Source organism: Malaclemys terrapin, chromosome 24 (assembly GCF_027887155.1).
Source record: "Malaclemys terrapin pileata isolate rMalTer1 chromosome 24, rMalTer1.hap1, whole genome shotgun sequence".
NCBI classification, from domain to species: Eukaryota; Metazoa; Chordata; order Testudines; family Emydidae; genus Malaclemys; species Malaclemys terrapin.
The window spans coordinates 4,933,473-4,951,118 of NC_071528.1; the positions used below are offsets into that span (position 1 = coordinate 4,933,473).

The 17,646-nt window shown below is 58.4% G+C and overlaps 1 protein-coding gene across 2 annotated transcripts in view; it reads right to left on the reverse strand.

Moving 5' to 3' along the window:
- Positions 1-17,646, reverse strand: part of NFIC (nuclear factor I C) — a 144,286-nt gene that overhangs the window by 8,394 nt on the left and 118,246 nt on the right. For both annotated transcript variants that reach the window (XM_054013466.1, XM_054013465.1), the window contains exons 9-10: positions 16,454-16,613; positions 12,898-12,983 (exon numbers count right to left, since the gene is read on the reverse strand). In XM_054013466.1, coding sequence (XP_053869441.1) covers positions 12,898-12,983; positions 16,454-16,613 — 246 coding nt within the window. The remainder of the gene's footprint in view (positions 1-12,897; positions 12,984-16,453; positions 16,614-17,646) is intronic.

A 17,646-nucleotide genomic window follows, 5' to 3' on the forward strand; every position in this document is an offset into this window, starting at 1 on the left:
AAAAGAGTCCCATTCAATTACTTCCCATGAAGGCAGACAATTCACTAGCGACAGATGTTATACGGGCTTGTACACGGACGCTAGAAGTCTAAATATTAAGCTGGGTGAACTTGAGCACCTGGTATTAAATGAGGTTATTGATATAGGCGGCATCACAGAAACTTGGTAGAACGATGATAACCGGGACACTGTAATACCAGGGTACAAAATATCCCGGACTGACGGAGTAGCTGCGCTGGTGGGCGAGCGGCACTGTATGTGAAGGAAAGCACAGACTCAAATATAGTGAAAATCAGAATCAGACGGTACCAGAGCATCTCTGTGGATAGAAATTCCATGTGTGAATAAGCAGAGAGCAGTAGGAATGTATTACCGACCACCTGACTAGGAAGGTGTGACGTTATTGATATAATCTGTGACCACATAGATCATTGTTGCAACCGAAGTCCTGTAGTGGCACGCAAATCTTGTATAAAGGGAGTCAAATGGGGTGTCTAAGACAAGTTTATGGTTTGCTGGTTACAATTATGCTGTCTATATGTGTGTATCAATTTTGTAGTTGAAGTTATGAATATTGGCTCTATACTGTCTGTATTGCAAACTTATGCTATGCTGCTGGGTGACATCCCAGACAAACTGGTGTTAGCTCTGCCTAGCCTGCTTGATGGCCCATTAAGGACCATCAGCAATACAATGGATCCATTGAGAGAAGGCAAATATGCCTTGAGACTCAGCAAAGTATGCAGGGACTGGCCCATGTGACTCCAGACTCCATTTTGCTGTAATTTTCCACAGTAAGAACAAAGAGGTGTTCTTACACCTGGAAAAGACTATATAAGGCTGATGCCTCATCTCCATCTTGTCTTCAGTCCTGCTTCTTATCTCTGGAGGAACTTTGCTACAAGCTGAAGCTTTGAACAAAGGACTGAGGACCCATCCCAGCTGGGGATGTTCCAGAGACTTGATTTGAACCTGCAGTTTATTCTATCGCTGCTGCAAGCCTGAACCAAGAACTTTGCCATTACTGTATGGAATTTCAGAGTAACAGCCGAAGAAGTCCAAGAAGTGGGCTGTAGTCCACGAAAGCTTATGCTCTAATAAATTTGTTAGTCTCTAAGGTGCCACAAGTACTCCTGTTCTTCTTTTTTGTATGGAATTGATTCCATTTAACCAATTCTAACTCTCATCTCTATCTTTTTCCTTTTATGAATAAACCTTTCGATTTTAGATTCTAAAGGATTGGCAACAGCGTGATTTGTGGGTAAGATCTGATTTGTATATTGACCTGGGTCTGGGGCTTGGTCCTTTGGGATCAGGAGAACCTTTTTCTTTTACTTGGGTATTGGTTTTCATAACCATTTGTCCCCATAACGAGTGGCGCTGGTGGTGATACTGGGAAACTGGAGTATCTAAGGGAATTGCTTGTGAGACTTGTGGTTAGCCAGTGGGGTGAGACCGAAGTCCTCTTAGTCTGGCTGGTTTGGTTTGCCTTAGAGGTGGAAAAACCCCAGCCTTGGGCTGTAACTGCCCTGTTTGAGCAATTTGTCCTGAGTTGGCCCTCTCAGTTGGGTTCCGCCAGAACCGCATTGTCACAGAAGGTGCTGGTGATTGTGAAATGCTCAAGGAGATTAGAGAGGCTACAAAATAGAAAACCCAGTAATACCGGGGGATTTCATCTATCCCCATACTGACTGGGGACATGTCACCCCAGGACGGGGTGCAGAGATACATTTCTAGACACCGTTAATGACTGCTTCTTGGAGCAGCTAGTCCCAGAACCCACCCGGGGAGAGGCAACTCTTGCTTTAGTCCCAGGTGGCGAACAGGATTTGCTCCAAGAGGTGACTAGAGCCGACCATAAGGTAACATCCTTGGGGTGGGGGGAAGAAATACCAAAGTAACCCCCCCTCCCAGGAGCATTTCCCTGCAGAACGGGGAGCTCCACAAAAATGAGGAGGCCAGTTAAACGGAAATGAAAAGGAACCGTCACAAGAGTGAAATGCCTGCAAGCTGCATGGAAATTATTTAAAACACCATAATAGAGGCTCAAACTAAATGTAGGCCTCAGATTAAAAAAAAAACAATAAGAGGCCCCCCAAAAGGCCATTATGGCTGAGCAACAGAGTAAAAGAGGTGGTTAGAGACAAAAAGACATCTTTTAAAGATGGGAAGTCCAATCCGACTGAGGAAAATTAGAAAGGGATCAGTTCTGGCTGCTGCCACAGTTGTCAGGAGACTTTTATTCACAGAAGCAATTTTGTGCTTGTGTATTTAATATCACAGCAGGGTCCCACCCCCTGCCTCCGATCAATTCAGTTCCATTTGGTCAAGACTTGCCATATTTCACATTGGGTCCAGTCAAATGCACCGTATGATTCCTCTCTACGGTCCCCTGGAAATCCTAGCACTGGGCTAGAGTGTGATACACAAGTGATGTATCAAGAGCTAACAAGAGCAGCAGCAGACTGAATATGCAGTGACTACGCCCTGCTCGGAGGATCCAGCGAGTGCAGAATGTGCCCCCTGGGGATGGATAAAAGTTACTAGCAGCTCTCTTGGGGGGGAGGAGCCAGCGAGGGAACCCCGCGGAAAAAGCTGAGCTGGTCTGGGCCAGGCGGCTGCCCCTGCAAGCTCACCTCAAACACCCCTGCACGGGTGTGCGCGTGTGACACCAGCAGACTGATCGTGCTGGTCACGCACCATCAGCGGGTGACCCGACCCCGGGCTGGAGAGAGGATTAGCTTCAGGCTGGTCTGATAATCCAACGCGTTATTAGCTGTGGGGATGATGGTTCCCATGCCCACGTGGATCGAGGCTCACAGACATCAGGAAGAGCTGGGTCAGTGCTGCAGTGGGGCAGGACTGGAAAGAGGTGAGGGCAATGGGGGCTTGAAGCCGCTTTGGGCTACCCCGGCCTGGTTCTCCAGTGCCCTGCACCTCGGGTCACCTGGGCAAAGCCAGTGCCAAGTGTTGCCATCCCCACTTGGGGGCAACATGCCCACTTGGCACTGGTGCAAATGAGGACACAAGGTGCAGGGCACTGGAGAACCAGATCCCCCCCAGCCCCACACTGTGGGGGAGAGAAGACGGATGCACCAGTGGTTAGAGTGATGGTCTAGGACTCGGGAACCTGGGTTCAGTTCCCTGCTGTGCCACAAACTTCCTGTGTCACCTTGGGCATGTCGCCTGGCCTCTCCGTGCCTCAGTTTCCCCCCCCCCCCCGTGTACAGTGGGGATAACAGCCTTGCCGTGCCGCCCAGAGGGTTGGTGGGTTAATTCATCACTGGGTGGGACGTGCTCAGATACGACAGCATGAAGGACTCAGGAAGAGCTGTGGTTGTGGAGCTGTCTGGGTCCGGCCTGGCCCTGGGTAAGTTAGAGCAGCCTCAGGGGCTGGGGGGCAGCTTGCCCTGCTGCTGTATCTGTGCTGTGCATGACACAGAGTGGTGCTCGCCGGGGGCAGCGCCCAGTGTAGCTTGTGCAGAACCGGCGCTGATTTGCCCACGTTGGTCCCTTGCCCCCGCTGCCTGAGGTTTGGGTTTCTGCTCTAAGCTTCTTCCTCTGCTGGGCTTTGGCAGGGCACGCCCGGGACAGGCCAGTTCGCCATATGGTCCATGCAAAACCCGCCAGCTTGCTCCAGGCAGCGGAAGCAGGAACCAGCCGGTGTATCCTGTGCGGACGGAGCGCCTGCCCCCAAGCTCCAGGATGCCTGACCTGCAGCTGTCTGGGCCTTGGCCTATATTCGCTCCGAATCTGAGCTCCCCCAGAGCGGGGTGGGGCAGCGCCGGGGCCGACATTCCAGTATGGGCCGCCCAGGATAGGGCTTGGATGAGAGACCTTTACAGCAAATCCATAGTGCTGCAGGGAGCGGGGGGCTCCATAGGGGGCGCTCCCCGTCCCGGCCACTGCTGACCCCAGTGCGGCGCTGGGCGGGTGGAGGGGTCAATAGAAGGCGCGTCCCTCTGGGCGAGATGAGGTGTAAACCCAAGATCCTGATCCTTCGAGCTCATCAGGGATCCCATGCTGGTCTGGGGTTTGTTTGCAAGCGCTGGGCCAAATGCCCTTGTGGGGGCTTTACAGCCAGCCTCCCGGCACGGCCCCGAGCAGCCGCACACAGACCCTAGACTCTTCTTCGCCAGCTGCCTTCTACCTTGGGGCGATATTGCGGGGCAAGATTTCCCAGCTGCTGTGCTTCGCCCCAGAGGGAGCTGCACTGTAGCAGCGGGTGACGTGATCCGTAGCCCCGACAGGCAGATGGCCGGAGGGCTCTCTTCCTTTGGAGTGTGGCGGGGGCAGTCCTGCAGCCCAGGGCGCGGTAACAGCCTGGCATGGAAACCTGGCTGGTTGGCGTGGCCGGTTGGCTTGGGCAGTTGGCAGATTCCCAGCCTCTCCCTGCAGAGCAGAGCTGGGGGCTGGGGCTGCAGGCGCTGTCTGTGCTCAGGGGATGGGCCAGGTCCAGCGCTCCCTGCTCCCCTGCCCCTGCTTTGGGGTCTTGGTCCTACTGCTGGGCCTAGTCGGGGGGAAGGGAGACAGTCTCCTCACTGCCAGGAGTGTGAACGGGGCAAATGGTGGGAGAGGCCCCCGCTGCAGGGGGTTGGGGCTGCCCCCCGCTGTGCCCCTTTGTGCTGCCTGTGGTGACAGGGCTCAGTTTCCCCATCGCCCTCTGTGCCTGGCTCAGCCCTGCCCAAGAGCGTCACAGGGGCCCCGGCTCCCCCGGGCTCTGCTCAGACCTCACAGAAGGCCCCTAGCTTTGCCCCTTCCAGTCGGAGACAGGCAGCACCAGCGAGAGGCAGGCCCACACACGCCAAGCTAGGCAGTGTGGTCCAGTGGGTAGAGCACTGGCCTGGGACTCAGGGAACCTGGGTGCGATTCCTGACCGCCACTGCTCAGGCAAGTCCCTTCCCCTCGTTCCCTTTGTCTGCTTGTCCTGTTAGACTGGGGGGTGGGTGTGTCTCGCCCCATGTGTACAGCGCCTAGCACACCGGCATGGTGGCTTGGGGGTGCTCCCCGAACTATGCAGCCCAGACTGGTTCGGCTGTGGGCTGAGGCCCTGGCCCCAGTCCCAGATGTTTCCCTGGGGCAGCCCGAGGGAAGCGTTTGGAGAAACCGAGCGGCCGAGACGGGAAACCATTTGTGACGAGAACCCAGCAGAGCCCCTCAGATCTGACCTGGGAACCAAACCTCTCTCTCGTTCCCAGGCGGAGAGGTGACCCCAGGAAAATGGCCCCAGCGTCTTGCTGGGGGTTCCAGGCGCACCAGACAAGCCGGGCCATGCACAGCGCCCCCGGTTCAGCCTGCAGCACCGTGTCACCTCATCCCTGCTGCTCCGGGGGCCAGAGGGGGCTGGGCCGAGCCCCTCTGTGAAGTCCTGGCTGCTTGCTGGGGGAGAGGGACCTCTCTGAGCCTCCATCCTGCTGGAGAGCACCATGAATTATTTGCAGCTGGCTCCCTAGGGCTCCAGCAGCCCAGCTCCGAGCCTGGACTGACTCATTCATATGAATGCTCCATGCTGTGCCAGCACCGTGTCTGCTGGCTGCACAGTGCCAGGGAATGGAAAATTACCGAGGAAACCACATCCTGCTGGATGGGGTGGGGGATCCTGGCAGCCTCGCTAGAACATGCAGTGAGCGCCTCCGCGGGGGGACGGACCCCAGCAGACAGGGCCTGCTGCTGGGCCCAGGCTGAGAGCAGGGTCGGCTCAGGGTGGATCAGCCTCCTGGAACACTGCAAAGGGCCTTGTTCAGAAAGTGGGGTGATGTCTCTTCTGGGGTGAAGAAGGGTCTGCAAAGGGTCCACTCCTAGCAGGGCAGGCAGGCAGCCCCACTGAGTGTCCGACGCTTCCCATTATCAGACCCTGTTTTCTGTCGATTGCAATTGTGACGGACTTCAACTGACCGGGATGAAATTTCCCACGTCAGGTCTCCGCTCAGGGCTGGATTTTTTAAGCAAAATTCCAGCCAAAACGGTTCACCCGTTCCTGCGAGTGAGGCTGGGAAAAACCCATCGCTGTGCCCATGTTAAACAATTCTTCCAGCTGTTTAGCTGAGCAGCTCTGGTGCTGTGGAGCAGGGACTTGCAATTTGGCGGGGTGTGTGTGTGTGTGTGTGTGTGCTTGCGCATCTGCAGAGAGCTGCCTTCTGCCATCCCCATGAAAATCTGCCCAAATTCAGAATTCTCAGCTTGCACATGCTCAGTAGAGACTTGTCAAAGTTGTCATAGTTTGGCAGCTAAATGCTCCGAAGATTCCACCCACACTGAGCATGCTCCAGCCCCTCGCAGCTCCTCCGTGCTGAGGGGGCTATGCAGGTGCCACCCCCAAAGAGCCACTGAGCATGCTCCACCCTGGGGCTGCCAGGGACAAATGGGACTTGCCCTGCAATTGCTCCTGGAGCCAATGGCAGGGAGCTGTGTGCTCAGTGCCCCCCGACAGCGTGGAGGAGAAGGAGGACACAGCTTGGTGGGAATGCAGTGGGGTGAGGAGCCAGGCCTGGGTGTGGGGAGGTGGGAGATGGAACAAGGGCACTGAGAGATCTCATCTTCCCTGGTTTTCCTGTGGGGGTCGTTTCAGGTGTGAATCAGGTGGTCTCGTGCCCCTTAACTGAAGGGGGAGAGATGGTGACTGTCTCAAAGATTTCCCGTCTCCCAAGAGCTCATTAGGCCTTGGAGTTAAATAACCAAAAGCGATGATGTTTGACAACAGTCTGGCTCAAGTCTTGTCCATGCTAGAAAAGTGGCCCTGATTTCCCAGAATCCACTCTCGGGGAAGCAGTATGAAGCCCGTGTGTAGACACATTCATGCTGGTTTAACCCTTACTTACACTGGTGTAGCTTAAGCCTGTAATTTGCCAGCGCAAACTGAGCTGGTTTAGGCCAGTGTTAAACTGTTTTAAATAAGAACATGAGGACAGCCATATTGGGTCAGACCAAAGGCCCGTCCAGCCCAGTGTCCTGTCTGCCAACAGTGGCCAATGCCAGGTGCCCCAGAGGGAGTGAATGGAACAGGGAATCACCAAGTGATCCGTCCCCTGGCGCCCATTCCCAGCTCCTGGCAGACAGAGGCTAGGGGCACCATCCCTGGCTGCCCATCCTGGCTAATAGCCATTGATGGACCTGTCCTCCAGGAACTGATCTAGTTCACCTAATGTGTCTAGATTAAGGGTTTGTGCCGATGTAACGGGATCGATTTAAATTGGTGCAACTTTCCTAGTATAGACAGGATCTAAAATTCCCTTCCTCCCCTGGCGCTGGGGTTTCAGTCTCTTGGGGTGCCACAGGAATCCCTGGGGGGAATAAACAGGTCACGCCAGGCTTCACAAACAGACAGTGTCCAGGCCAGAATTAGGAAAAGCAGGACACAGCCTGCGTGCAGCAGCCAGGCGGCTGTGTCCCCGAGGTCTCTGCTGTGCTGCCTCCGACAGACACTGGCACTGAGGTGACCACCTTGCAGTTCTGCATTTCCCCGGCAGGTGGCAGCACAAGACCCCCCGCACACTCCATGGTGTTGAGTTCAATCCCAATGGCCGGTCCAGACCCGGACCCCTTCCACTGCCATTGGGGGCCGTGTGGTGACACCTGGTCGCTGGGAACCGAACTGACTAGCTGGGTTTCTGCATCCACTCCCGGCCCCGGGGAAATGTCTGAGAAACTGAGGCAGAGAGAGTGGCTGGGGGAGCGGGAGACAAGGCACGTTTGTTCCCCGAGATGGAGCAGAGGCAGTGGCCAGAGCAGAGAGAGGCTGCTGCTGGTGGCCGGAGCTCCGGATATGCATCTGCTCTGAAGATCTGCTTTCCCTCTGAGGTATAACGCATCTGGCTGGGCCCAGGTGGGGAGCGGACGGACGAAGGGGAAAGCCAGGGAGCTGTGGCCGGAGCCAAGGACGACGCAGGCGTTTAGGTGACATTGGGAGCGTCGATCATCCATCACTGCTGCGCTCTGGAGTGATGGGGCAGGCGGGGCTCAGTGGGGAGAGAGACACCCCAAAGATCACAGGCACAGCATCCTGCAGCTCCGCAGCTGGGCATGGGGGCGGCGCTGACTTGGAGGGCAGAGTGCCCCACAGTGCTCCCCTGGCACGGCACTGGGGCTCTGAGGGGACAGCGCCTCCTAGCCAGTAACCCACCAGCAGCACTAAACCCAGAGGACAAAGGGGTCCTACTGAGTCGCCCACTCGGCTGCCCACACCACAGCGCCCCCTAGTGCCACCCCGAGGCACCGGGCATGACCCAGAGGAAGAGCACAGCACCCCACCATGGCTGAAGGGGTGGCTCAGCCGGAAGAACCCCCGCCCCTGCCCCAGTGAATGACGACACTGTTGCCTGAGGCACCCTGGATTGTTCCTGGCCTCCCACCACTCGCTAGCCCAGCACGAGGCTGTGGTGCCAGCCGGGCAGCGGATCCCACGCACCATGTCCTGCAACCGCGCTTGTAGGTACCGGCGGCTTCCCAGCTGTCCCTCTGCTACGTGGCACGGCCATGCGGGACCTCGTGGGAAACAGAACTCGGGTCTGCTGGCGCTGACAGCACAGGCCCTGCCGCTTCAGCCAACTCCACCATGAGCCCTACAAGAGGCTATGACACCCAGTGGAGCACTTCTGAAGCCAGTCAGCAGAGGGCGCACACACCCGTTGCAGGATAACATAACAGCATGATCTGCAGAGAGCGACCGTGGGAATGGGGTGCGACTTTTGCTAAGGACCATGCGGTATTTGGGGCTTTGGGTTTCATGGCAGGTTTAATCGCACTGTTAAACACTAACAGAATACCAATTTAGTTAAATATTTTTGGATGTTTTCCACATTTTCAAGTATACTGATTTCACGTAGTACACAGAATACCAAGTGCCCAGTGCTCACTTTCTATTATTAGTTTTGATTACAAATATTTGCCCTGTAAAAAAGATTTAAAAGATGCATTTTTCAATTCACCTCACACAAGTCCTGTAGCGCAAACTCTTCATTGTGAAAGTGCATTACAAGTGGGGGGGGGGGAGGGATTAGAGGTAGGACCCCGTAAATGTAAATAAATGTGTTTGTCTGAGCGATTGGCTGAACAAGAAGTAGGACTGAGTGGACTTGGAGGCGCTGAAGTTTTACATGGTTTTGTTTTTGAGTTATGCAACAAAAACAAATCTACATTTGTAAGTTTCACTTTCAGGATAAAGAGATTGCACTACAGTAACCTGTATGAGATGAATTGAAAAATACGATTTCTTTTCTTTACCTTTCTCACAGTGCAAAGATCTGTCATCACAAATAATAATAGAAAGTGAGCACTGTACACTTTGTATTCTGGGCTGCAATTGAAATTGGTATATTTGAAAATGTAGAAACACATCCAAAAATATTTCTAATCAATTTCAATTGGTATTCCATTATTGTTTAACGGCGCGATTAATTGCGATTCATTTGGTTAATTGTTTGAGTTAATGGTGGGTCAGCAGCTGCTTGGCGTTGTCTGGAAGTGCCCTGGCCCCTTGGCAGAGAGCCCCGAGCTGCAGTTTACATTAGCGGGTGCTGTGCGGAGCGCGGGGCGCAGGCAGCCAGCAGTGCAGCACACCTGGGCTCTCGGCACATACCTTAGTTCCCTGGGCGTTCAAACCACAATGAATGAGCTCAATGTTCACCTGAGTTCCTCCCAGCCACCGACCTCCCCCGGAGACACTAGACAAACAGCCCGGTGTTTACAGTCCTTGCATTCGGTCTGCCAACATGTGGACAAACGGAGAAGGGAAAAGCGGAGGGGGAGCGAATTCCCGGCAGCACAGGGCTCGCCGCCTCCTCGTTGCCAACTGTCCACCACACAAATGGCGCCGGAACAATCGGCGCGAGTTGGCAGCCTGGCTGGCATTCCACAGGGACCGAGTGAGGCCTGGCCTTGCCCTCTGCCTCCTCGCGGTGCTCTGGGCACTGCCGGGGAGCTCTCCCCGGTGCGCCCAGGCTGTGGCTGAACACAGAGCGGCAGGGGCTGCCAAGCCAGCGCCACTGGGAGAGCTGAGGCTACCTAACTCGTGTCAGAGGTGACTGTTCTGCTGGGTCAGAGGTGGGCTTCCCGAGAGGCACCCAGCTGATGTGTTTGTCATTAGAACTCCTGCTTAGCATGCGATCGCCTAACCAGCCCCGATGCAGAGCCTTTCCCCTGGCGAGGCTCCCCCAGGCTCCTCAGACACAGACCCACCAACGCCCATCGCCGAGCTGGGCTCATTCCATCGGCTGCCAAAACGCGCGACGTTTAACAGCAGCCGCTCAGGATGGGACACGACAAGGAATCCTGTGCACTGTGGAAATCCCAGGAGCAGGTCCCAGGGTAGGGCCCTGGCCAGGACCCCACCCTCAGACCCTTAGGAACCCCGTCCCCCGATCTGTCATAATCCCCCAGTGCCGGCTGTGCCGTGTCTCCTCATCTCCCTGTCAGCACTGTCCCCTCACATATCTGACTGTCAGCACCAGGGCAGGGATGGCCTGTCTGTTCTGTGGGCATATGGCGCCAAGCACAAGGGGCTGCCCAGGGGCCACCCCAGCCAGCCTAAAGCCACGCGGTCCCTGGGCAGCATGGCCGTGGAGCAGGGACGAAGAGGGAAGGGCGCCACCTAGTGACCCAGTACCGCACCTGGGAACACTGCGCCCTGCAAACACCAGCTAATGAATCATGGATTAAATAATAAGTGATGCTAATTAAAAGCAGCTGAAAATCCACACTCCAGCTCCCAGCTCCAGCTGTGACAGGCCTTCGGGGCCGTGTGTGTGCCCACGGCAAGGCCAGGGTCCAGCCGCTCCCCGCAGCAGGGTCGGGCCCAGAGTCAGGGTTGGGGGCAAGGCATTTCATTTCTGAAGGGGCGCGTGTTATTTTAAGCCCCTGTTTCTTTAAGAGCAAAGAGCTGCCCCTTCCGGACCGAGCTCACGTGGGGGCTCTGGGGGGAGGGTAACGGCTCCTTGCTGCACCACCAGCCGCGCTCCGCCTAGCATCTCTGCCAGGTGCCAACGTCGCTGGAGGAATCCCATTGGCTGATGGCCATCACGCTACGGAGCCAGCCAATCAGATGCCAAGCGGTGGCTGTGCCAATCTGGCTGGGGGGGGAAGCGGGCGCGGGCTCAACAGCCACTCAGCACCAGCTGCCAAGTTTTTTTTAGTGGCATGTTTTTTACGAGGCTCCGAGGTGCTGGTCGGGTGCCAAGGTGGGAGCTGGGCTCCAGGCAGCTGCAGTGCCCGGGGAGACTGGGAACGCAAAGGAGGCAGGAGCAGCGCCAAGACCCGGAGAGCAGAGTCCAGGATGGGCTCCGGAGTGAACTCAGAACCGGGCCAGGCCGAGCGACCCACCTCCCGCCCTTTGATGCCCAATTCAAACCCAACGAGAGGCGTTCCCTGGGCGTCAAAGTGGGCCCTTTCTCCCCAGCTTGGGCAGCAACAGGGCCCTTCTCTAGTGGAGCCCAGATTCCACGACTCACACAACCCTGGCCCCCCCTTCTGAGACCCCTCAGCGGCGCTGTGAGGGGAGCAACCGGGCTCCCCAAACCCCCTGCACAGCAGCCACTCCAAACCATCCCCTGGCTGGGCTTGAACCAGCGCCTTAGTGGTCAAAGGCTGTGATTGCCACCATCGGCCCACCCCCAGCCTGGCCTTCCTCCGCCCTGCAAGCAGTTGGGCGGGATTTGTCTCTAAGGCGGTGTCTTGTTGCCAGGGGATTCGCATTGACTGGCAGGAGCGGGACCCTGCTTCTCTCCCCCAGGCTCCGGTCCCTGCTTTAGCAGTTGACCGTGTGGAAGTAGGCAGGGGAAGCGCCTGGCACACCAGGGCCCCATCACACATCTCCATGGGCTGTGCCCGCACACATGTGGCTGGTGCAGGGCTAGTCCCCATGGCAGCCCAGCGGGTGTCGCTTTGCCAGAGGCCCAGGCTGGCTCTTGGGTGTCTCCATGGAACCGGCGGCTCTGCCTTGCTCCCTGTTCTCTGTGCACTAGCAATCCCAGGATGCATTGCCACGCTGGTGCCACTCTGCACACGTGTCCCTGGGCACTTTGCCCCCTGCTGAGGCACAGCTGCCCGAATTCTCCCAGAATGCACTGAGACGAAGCCAGCGAGGCAGCGTGGGGGAGGCTCAGGCACAGGGAGACGCGCGGCGGCACAGGCACCACCCAAGCGCGTTGCTGTACCAGGGTCAGACGCGGGCGTCACGGCCTGTGACAAATCTCACTGGGCCTACACTGGAGCACAGGCTGCCCCAGCTCCCAGGGAGAGCCCAATTCCCAGGTACACACAGGTCCCTTTGAGCCAATCTGCTTTGAGGGCCCTTAAAGTAGGCACTAATGGCCCCCTGAGCTTCCTCTCGGCTGGCACAGAGCTGGAGGAAGGGCATGGCACCCGCGCTGCTGCTGGCGCCCGGCTGGGGTACATCACACTGTGGCTCTTCTCTGCTGCCCACATGGCCTCACATGTGGAGAGAGCCAAGGCTTAAAGCCACCTTAGCCGGCCCCTTCTGCCGGGCCTGCCCCGAGTGACTGAATCCGTCCCTGAGCAGCCTCCCTCGGCCTTGCCATGCTGGGCCGTCACTCCCTCTGCTCCGCCCGGGAGGCATTCTGTGCCCGCTTTGCCCTGGGCTCCGACGGACGGCAGGTGAGGCTGCGTGACACCGGCTCGGCAGGACGCCGCCCGCTGTCACTTGAGAGGCTGCCTGGCCGTGCTCCTCCCCCGGGGCCTCGCTGCTCACATGCCCACAGGCCGGCCTGATCCTACATGGGATCACAGGGAACCTGATCGCCAGGGTTGACCGTGAGGCTGAGTCACCAGGATGCTGGCTGTTTCCTACAAGTCCTGGTCGTGGCTGGAAGGCAGGGTCCCTGCCCAGCATGGCCTGCTAGTGCTTCCCTGCCATGGCAAAGAGCCCCCAGCGCACGCAGCTCTTACCTGTGCCTGGTACATACTCCCCGGATCCCTTGGTCCTAATCCCACGAAGGAACGATTCGCAGGGGGCGTGCCGGGTGCAGAGTAGGCTGGGGACAGAAACAAGAGCTCGTTAGCCCGGCGAATGGCAAGCCCCTCCGATGCACTGATCAGTCCCCACGGCCCAGCACCGGCGGCCGCACACCCCTGGGAAGGGGCATGATCGAGGTCACCCCAGGACACAGCTGGGATCAGAACCCAGGCGTCTCTGGCACAGGGCTGGGCTCCATCTGCTAGGCCACACTGCCTCGTTATGGGAGCCCTACCCACGCGGTCGCTCTGTCTAACTGTCCCAAAGGGTTTTGCTTCCTCTGTGTTGATACTGATGGCAGGGCCTGGGGAATGGACTGCAGCCACTTCCCATGAGTGTGTCTCAAATACACTTGCTCTGAATGGTTAGTGACGGTGAGACCCCCCCGAGTCTAGAATCCTGTTTACGCACAGCCTGGGCAGCAGCAGGGTGATACCAGCAGTACAGGGACTAAGACACACGGGTCTAGTCCCATCCCCCAGAGAGCAGGATCACACACACAGCACTAAAAGAACAGGAGTACTTGTGGCACCTTAGAGACTAACAAATTTATTAGAGCATAAGCTTTTGTGGACTACAGCCCACTTCTTCGGGCTGTAGTCCACGAAAGCTTATGCTCTAATAAATGTGTTAGTCTCTAAGGTTCCACAAGGACTCCTGTTCTTTTTGCGGATACAGACTAACACGGCTGCTACTCTGAAACACACAGCACTCAGCACTTCCCATGCCAGGATCTGGGAGCTTCCCAAAGCCCCGTGCCCCAAGGCACAGCGCGATCCGCAGCCCCTTGCCAATGGTGGGGAAACCCAGAGATGAAGCAACGTGCCCAAGGCCACACAGCAAATCAGTGGCAAAGCTAGGACTGGTCCCCAGAAGGCCTGGCTCCCAGGCCCCTGCTCTACCCACTAGGTCACATATCCTCCACTAACCCCCCTGCATTTTAATCACAGCCCTCAGACGAGGGGGCGGAGCTTGTTGCAGCACAGCATGCTGGGAGCTGTGGTTCTCAACACCTCGGGGAAGGCTGCGTCTCTGCTTGGCGCTGTGCATGGAGGTGCGCTGACATGGCCCAGCCCCGTGGGGAGGGTTAATACAAGCTGGGCAAGGAGGTGCCTCCCGGTGCTCCTGGGCTGGCCATGGGTGGGGCATCAGATGGGCTGAGGGCAGCTGCCCTAGGCACCTGGGGAGACCCCGAAGCCTCCATGCAGACCCGTTGGGTCTGTGCCCCACGCTGACAAGGGCGGCTCCCTGGCCCCCTCCAGTGGCTGGGCCGTGTAGAGAGCTTTAGAGGCCCGTAGTGCTACCGATCTACTCGCACTGGCCTGTTAGCTCTGTTAGAGCCAGAGGTCTGGGGCTCAACGGGGGGTGTGGATACGTGTCCTCCGCGGCCGAGCCCTGCCATCTCGCCATCCCAGGGGGCACCGCGGACGCACTGCGCAGGCTGCGGATGGATTGGCAGAGCCGCCAGCTCTCCCACTGCTCCCCAGCCTCCGGGGATGCTGGGACCTTTCCCTTGATCTTCGGGGTGTCTCCAGGTCCACGGCTCTGGCCGGATATTTCCCAGACCGGAGGGAGTGGATGAAAAATCCATCATTCATCAATGCTGATGAAATATTCAAGGCAGCCCCTCCCGGCGCCGGCTCGTTCCGAACGCGCCTCCTCTGCTCTAGCTGGAAGGTGGTTGCAGAACTGACGAGTCTTTCCTCGTTTGCTCCCATCAGCGAGCTCCGGGCTCTCGAGCGGCGATTACTGTTTGCTGGCGGCCTTTCGAGCTAGGGGCTCGGGGGACGTGCAGGGCAGTCAGACTCCGCTTCTTTCTCGCTGGGGTGTGGCTGGCAGCTGGGCTTCCAGGGGGCACGTGGTCGGGGGGGGGCAGAGCATGCTCCAGGGGGCACGGCTGAGGAGCCAGCATTAAGCCAATGCACTGGCAGGTGCTAGGTGATGACACGGGATGGCAACGTGAGCGGGGCCGTGTCGGTGCCCTGGGAGCTTGGCCTCTGCCATGGGGCACACTCTGCCATGCTGATGCTGTGTCCTGGCGCCCCACTGGGCCAGGCCCATGGGAACGGGTAGACGGCTCCAGCTGGAGAATGGGGTGAAGAGGGGCAGAGCCCATGGCTTGGGATATTTTAAACAGGCAGGACGGAGCGGGGCGGGAGGGGATGGACTGGATGCGACATCGGGCTGGGGGGCGCGGGATCCCATCTGAGACCCCAGCCTGCCCTGAACTCCGTGGCAAAACCCTGCCCCTCCGCGCTGCCCACGCTGGGTGAATGCCGGGTGGCAGGACCAGATGCTGCCGAGCAGTGCTGCTCCAAACAGCCCTCCCCGAGAATGCTCCAAGCTCTAGGGAGCTGGGCCCCAATTTCTATGGGGCTCTGGTTGGACCCATCAACCTGTTCAGTGCACCAAGTGCCTTACAAAGCGTCATGGGCCGGAAGCTGAGGGGTGAACTAGCCACTGGCCGCCATCGCTAACGAGGGCATGGCCTCTGGCTCGTTAGACTCATCATGGACGCTCTTCCTTTGAAGTTTCCAGTGCGTTTGCAGCTTTCCACTATCGCTGTTTAGTTTTGCATATGCAGTGATTGGGAGTTCGGGGCACCGCGCGCGCCAATGGATGCATGGATTTAATCCTCCAACCGTCAATCCTACGTTGTTCTTCCCTAACACCTTCCACTGGAGGAGCTCAATGCACCGTGACCATTAGCCAATGGAACCCCCCGCCAGCCCGTGGGACAGGCATTAGCGCCATCCCCACAGCTATTTTCCAGATAGGGAAACTGAGGCACAGAGCAATGAAGTGACTTGCCCAAGGGCTGCCAGGGAGTGTGGGGCTGAACCAGGAACAGAACCCCGGAGTCCGGCCTCCCTGCCCATCCTGGGTTTGAAATCCCTAGCACTTTCGGTGTGAAACAGACCTGGACACATGCACCATGGAGAGGCCAGTGAAGGAGGTGAGTTTGCCAGGCAGAGCGGAAAAGCAGCACAGAGTGAACGTTCCCGGCAGCACCAGCTCAGACCTGCCTCTCCAGGAAGGTCAGAGCGGCCAGCAGCAGAGACCCACGTCCTGGGGAAGCACAAGGCCAGCTCCCTGCTGGAGCACCGGGCCCTGCCCCAGGCTTGGGTACAAGAGAGGGAAGCTCAGTGTCCGTGGCCCATTCAGTGCCCTGAGGGGCCAAGCAGGGGATGCGACTTGAAGACCTGCCCACTAAGAAGCCAACGGAGACCCAGCAAACTCGTTCCATGCAGGCTGTCAGACAGCAACTGATTTTGCTCTCTAATGGGCAGGGGGTCCCTGGCTCCCAAACGACTCCACGCCCCCACCCCTGAGCCCCTTGCTCCGGGCACGAGGCCGCAGACAACACCCATCGCTCCCCAGCACCAGCGTGACGGGATGGATGCAGAGCTGGAGGGCGGGAGGCAGGAGGGGACTCAGTGGATGGCACCGGGGCCAGGTTGGCCCATCGCGATGCCGCGGGCTGCTTACTGGGTGATGTCGGTGAGGTTGTCCCGCCCTCGGAAGTTGTCGTGGTGGATTTGGTGTCAGGAGAGAGAGCCAGCCGGGGGATGCCAGGGGGAGGTGGCGGCGCCAGCATCTGGGTGGAAATGTAGTGACTGGGCACTTTCACTTGACCACTTCCATTTAACTGGGGACACAACACAGACAAAAACAAACAAGCCATTAGGAAGCAAGAGCAGCCCAGCGCTGGCGTCCTGCCCCGCAGCCCCCAGCCGGCCCTCCCGGGCGCGTCGCTGCAGGTGCCACTGGCACGGCGGGTGGGGGGAGCCCTGAGCACTGGGAGCCCTAGGGGTCTGGTCCAGGCAGAGGCCTCGGGGGCCTCAGGGCTGCTGGGGACAGGGACGAGGGCCGGGCTTCAGGCACCCACTGGGGCAGCTGATGGAAAAGAGCAGATGCAAAGCCAGGGCACTGCTTGGAGGCAGCGCAGGGAATCTCAGGCTCTGGTACCAGCCTTGCACAGGCCAGCCCGCCTCTCACAGTGCCCGCTCTCAGTGCCCGCTCTCAGTGCCCGCCTCCTGCAGTGCCCGCCTGTGCCTGCCTCCCACAGTGCCCGCTTTCAGTGCCCGCTCTCAGCACCTGCCTCCCGCAGTGCCCGCTCTCAGTGCCCGCCTCCTGCAGTGCCCGCCTGCGCCTACCTCCCACAGTGCCCACTCTCAGTGCTCGCCAGTGCCCACCTCCTGCAGTGCCCACTCTCAGTGCCCGCTCTCAGCGCCCGCCTCCTGCAGTGCCTGCTCTCAGTGCTCACCAGTGCCCACCTCCTGCAGTGCCCACTCTCAGTGCCTGCTCTCAGCGCCCGCCTCCTGCAGTGCCTGCTCTCAGTACCCGCTCTCAGCGCCAGCCTCCCACAGTGCCCGCCTGTGCCTGCCTCCCACAGTGCCCACTCTCAGTGCTCGCCAGTGCCCACCTCCCACAGTGCCCGATCTCAGTGCTCGCCAGTGCCCATCTCCCGCAGTGCCCGCTCTGAGCGTCCACCTCCTGTGGTGCCCGCTCTCAGCACCCGCCTGTGCTTGCCTCCCGCAGTTCTCGCTCTCAGTGCCCGCCTCCCGCAGTGTCCGCTCTCAGTGCCCGCTTCCTGCAGTGCCTGCTCTCAGTGCCCTGGCAGGCAAGGGGGGAGCTGGGCATCTTCTAAGTGGCTGACAATGAGCATGTCCCACGAGATG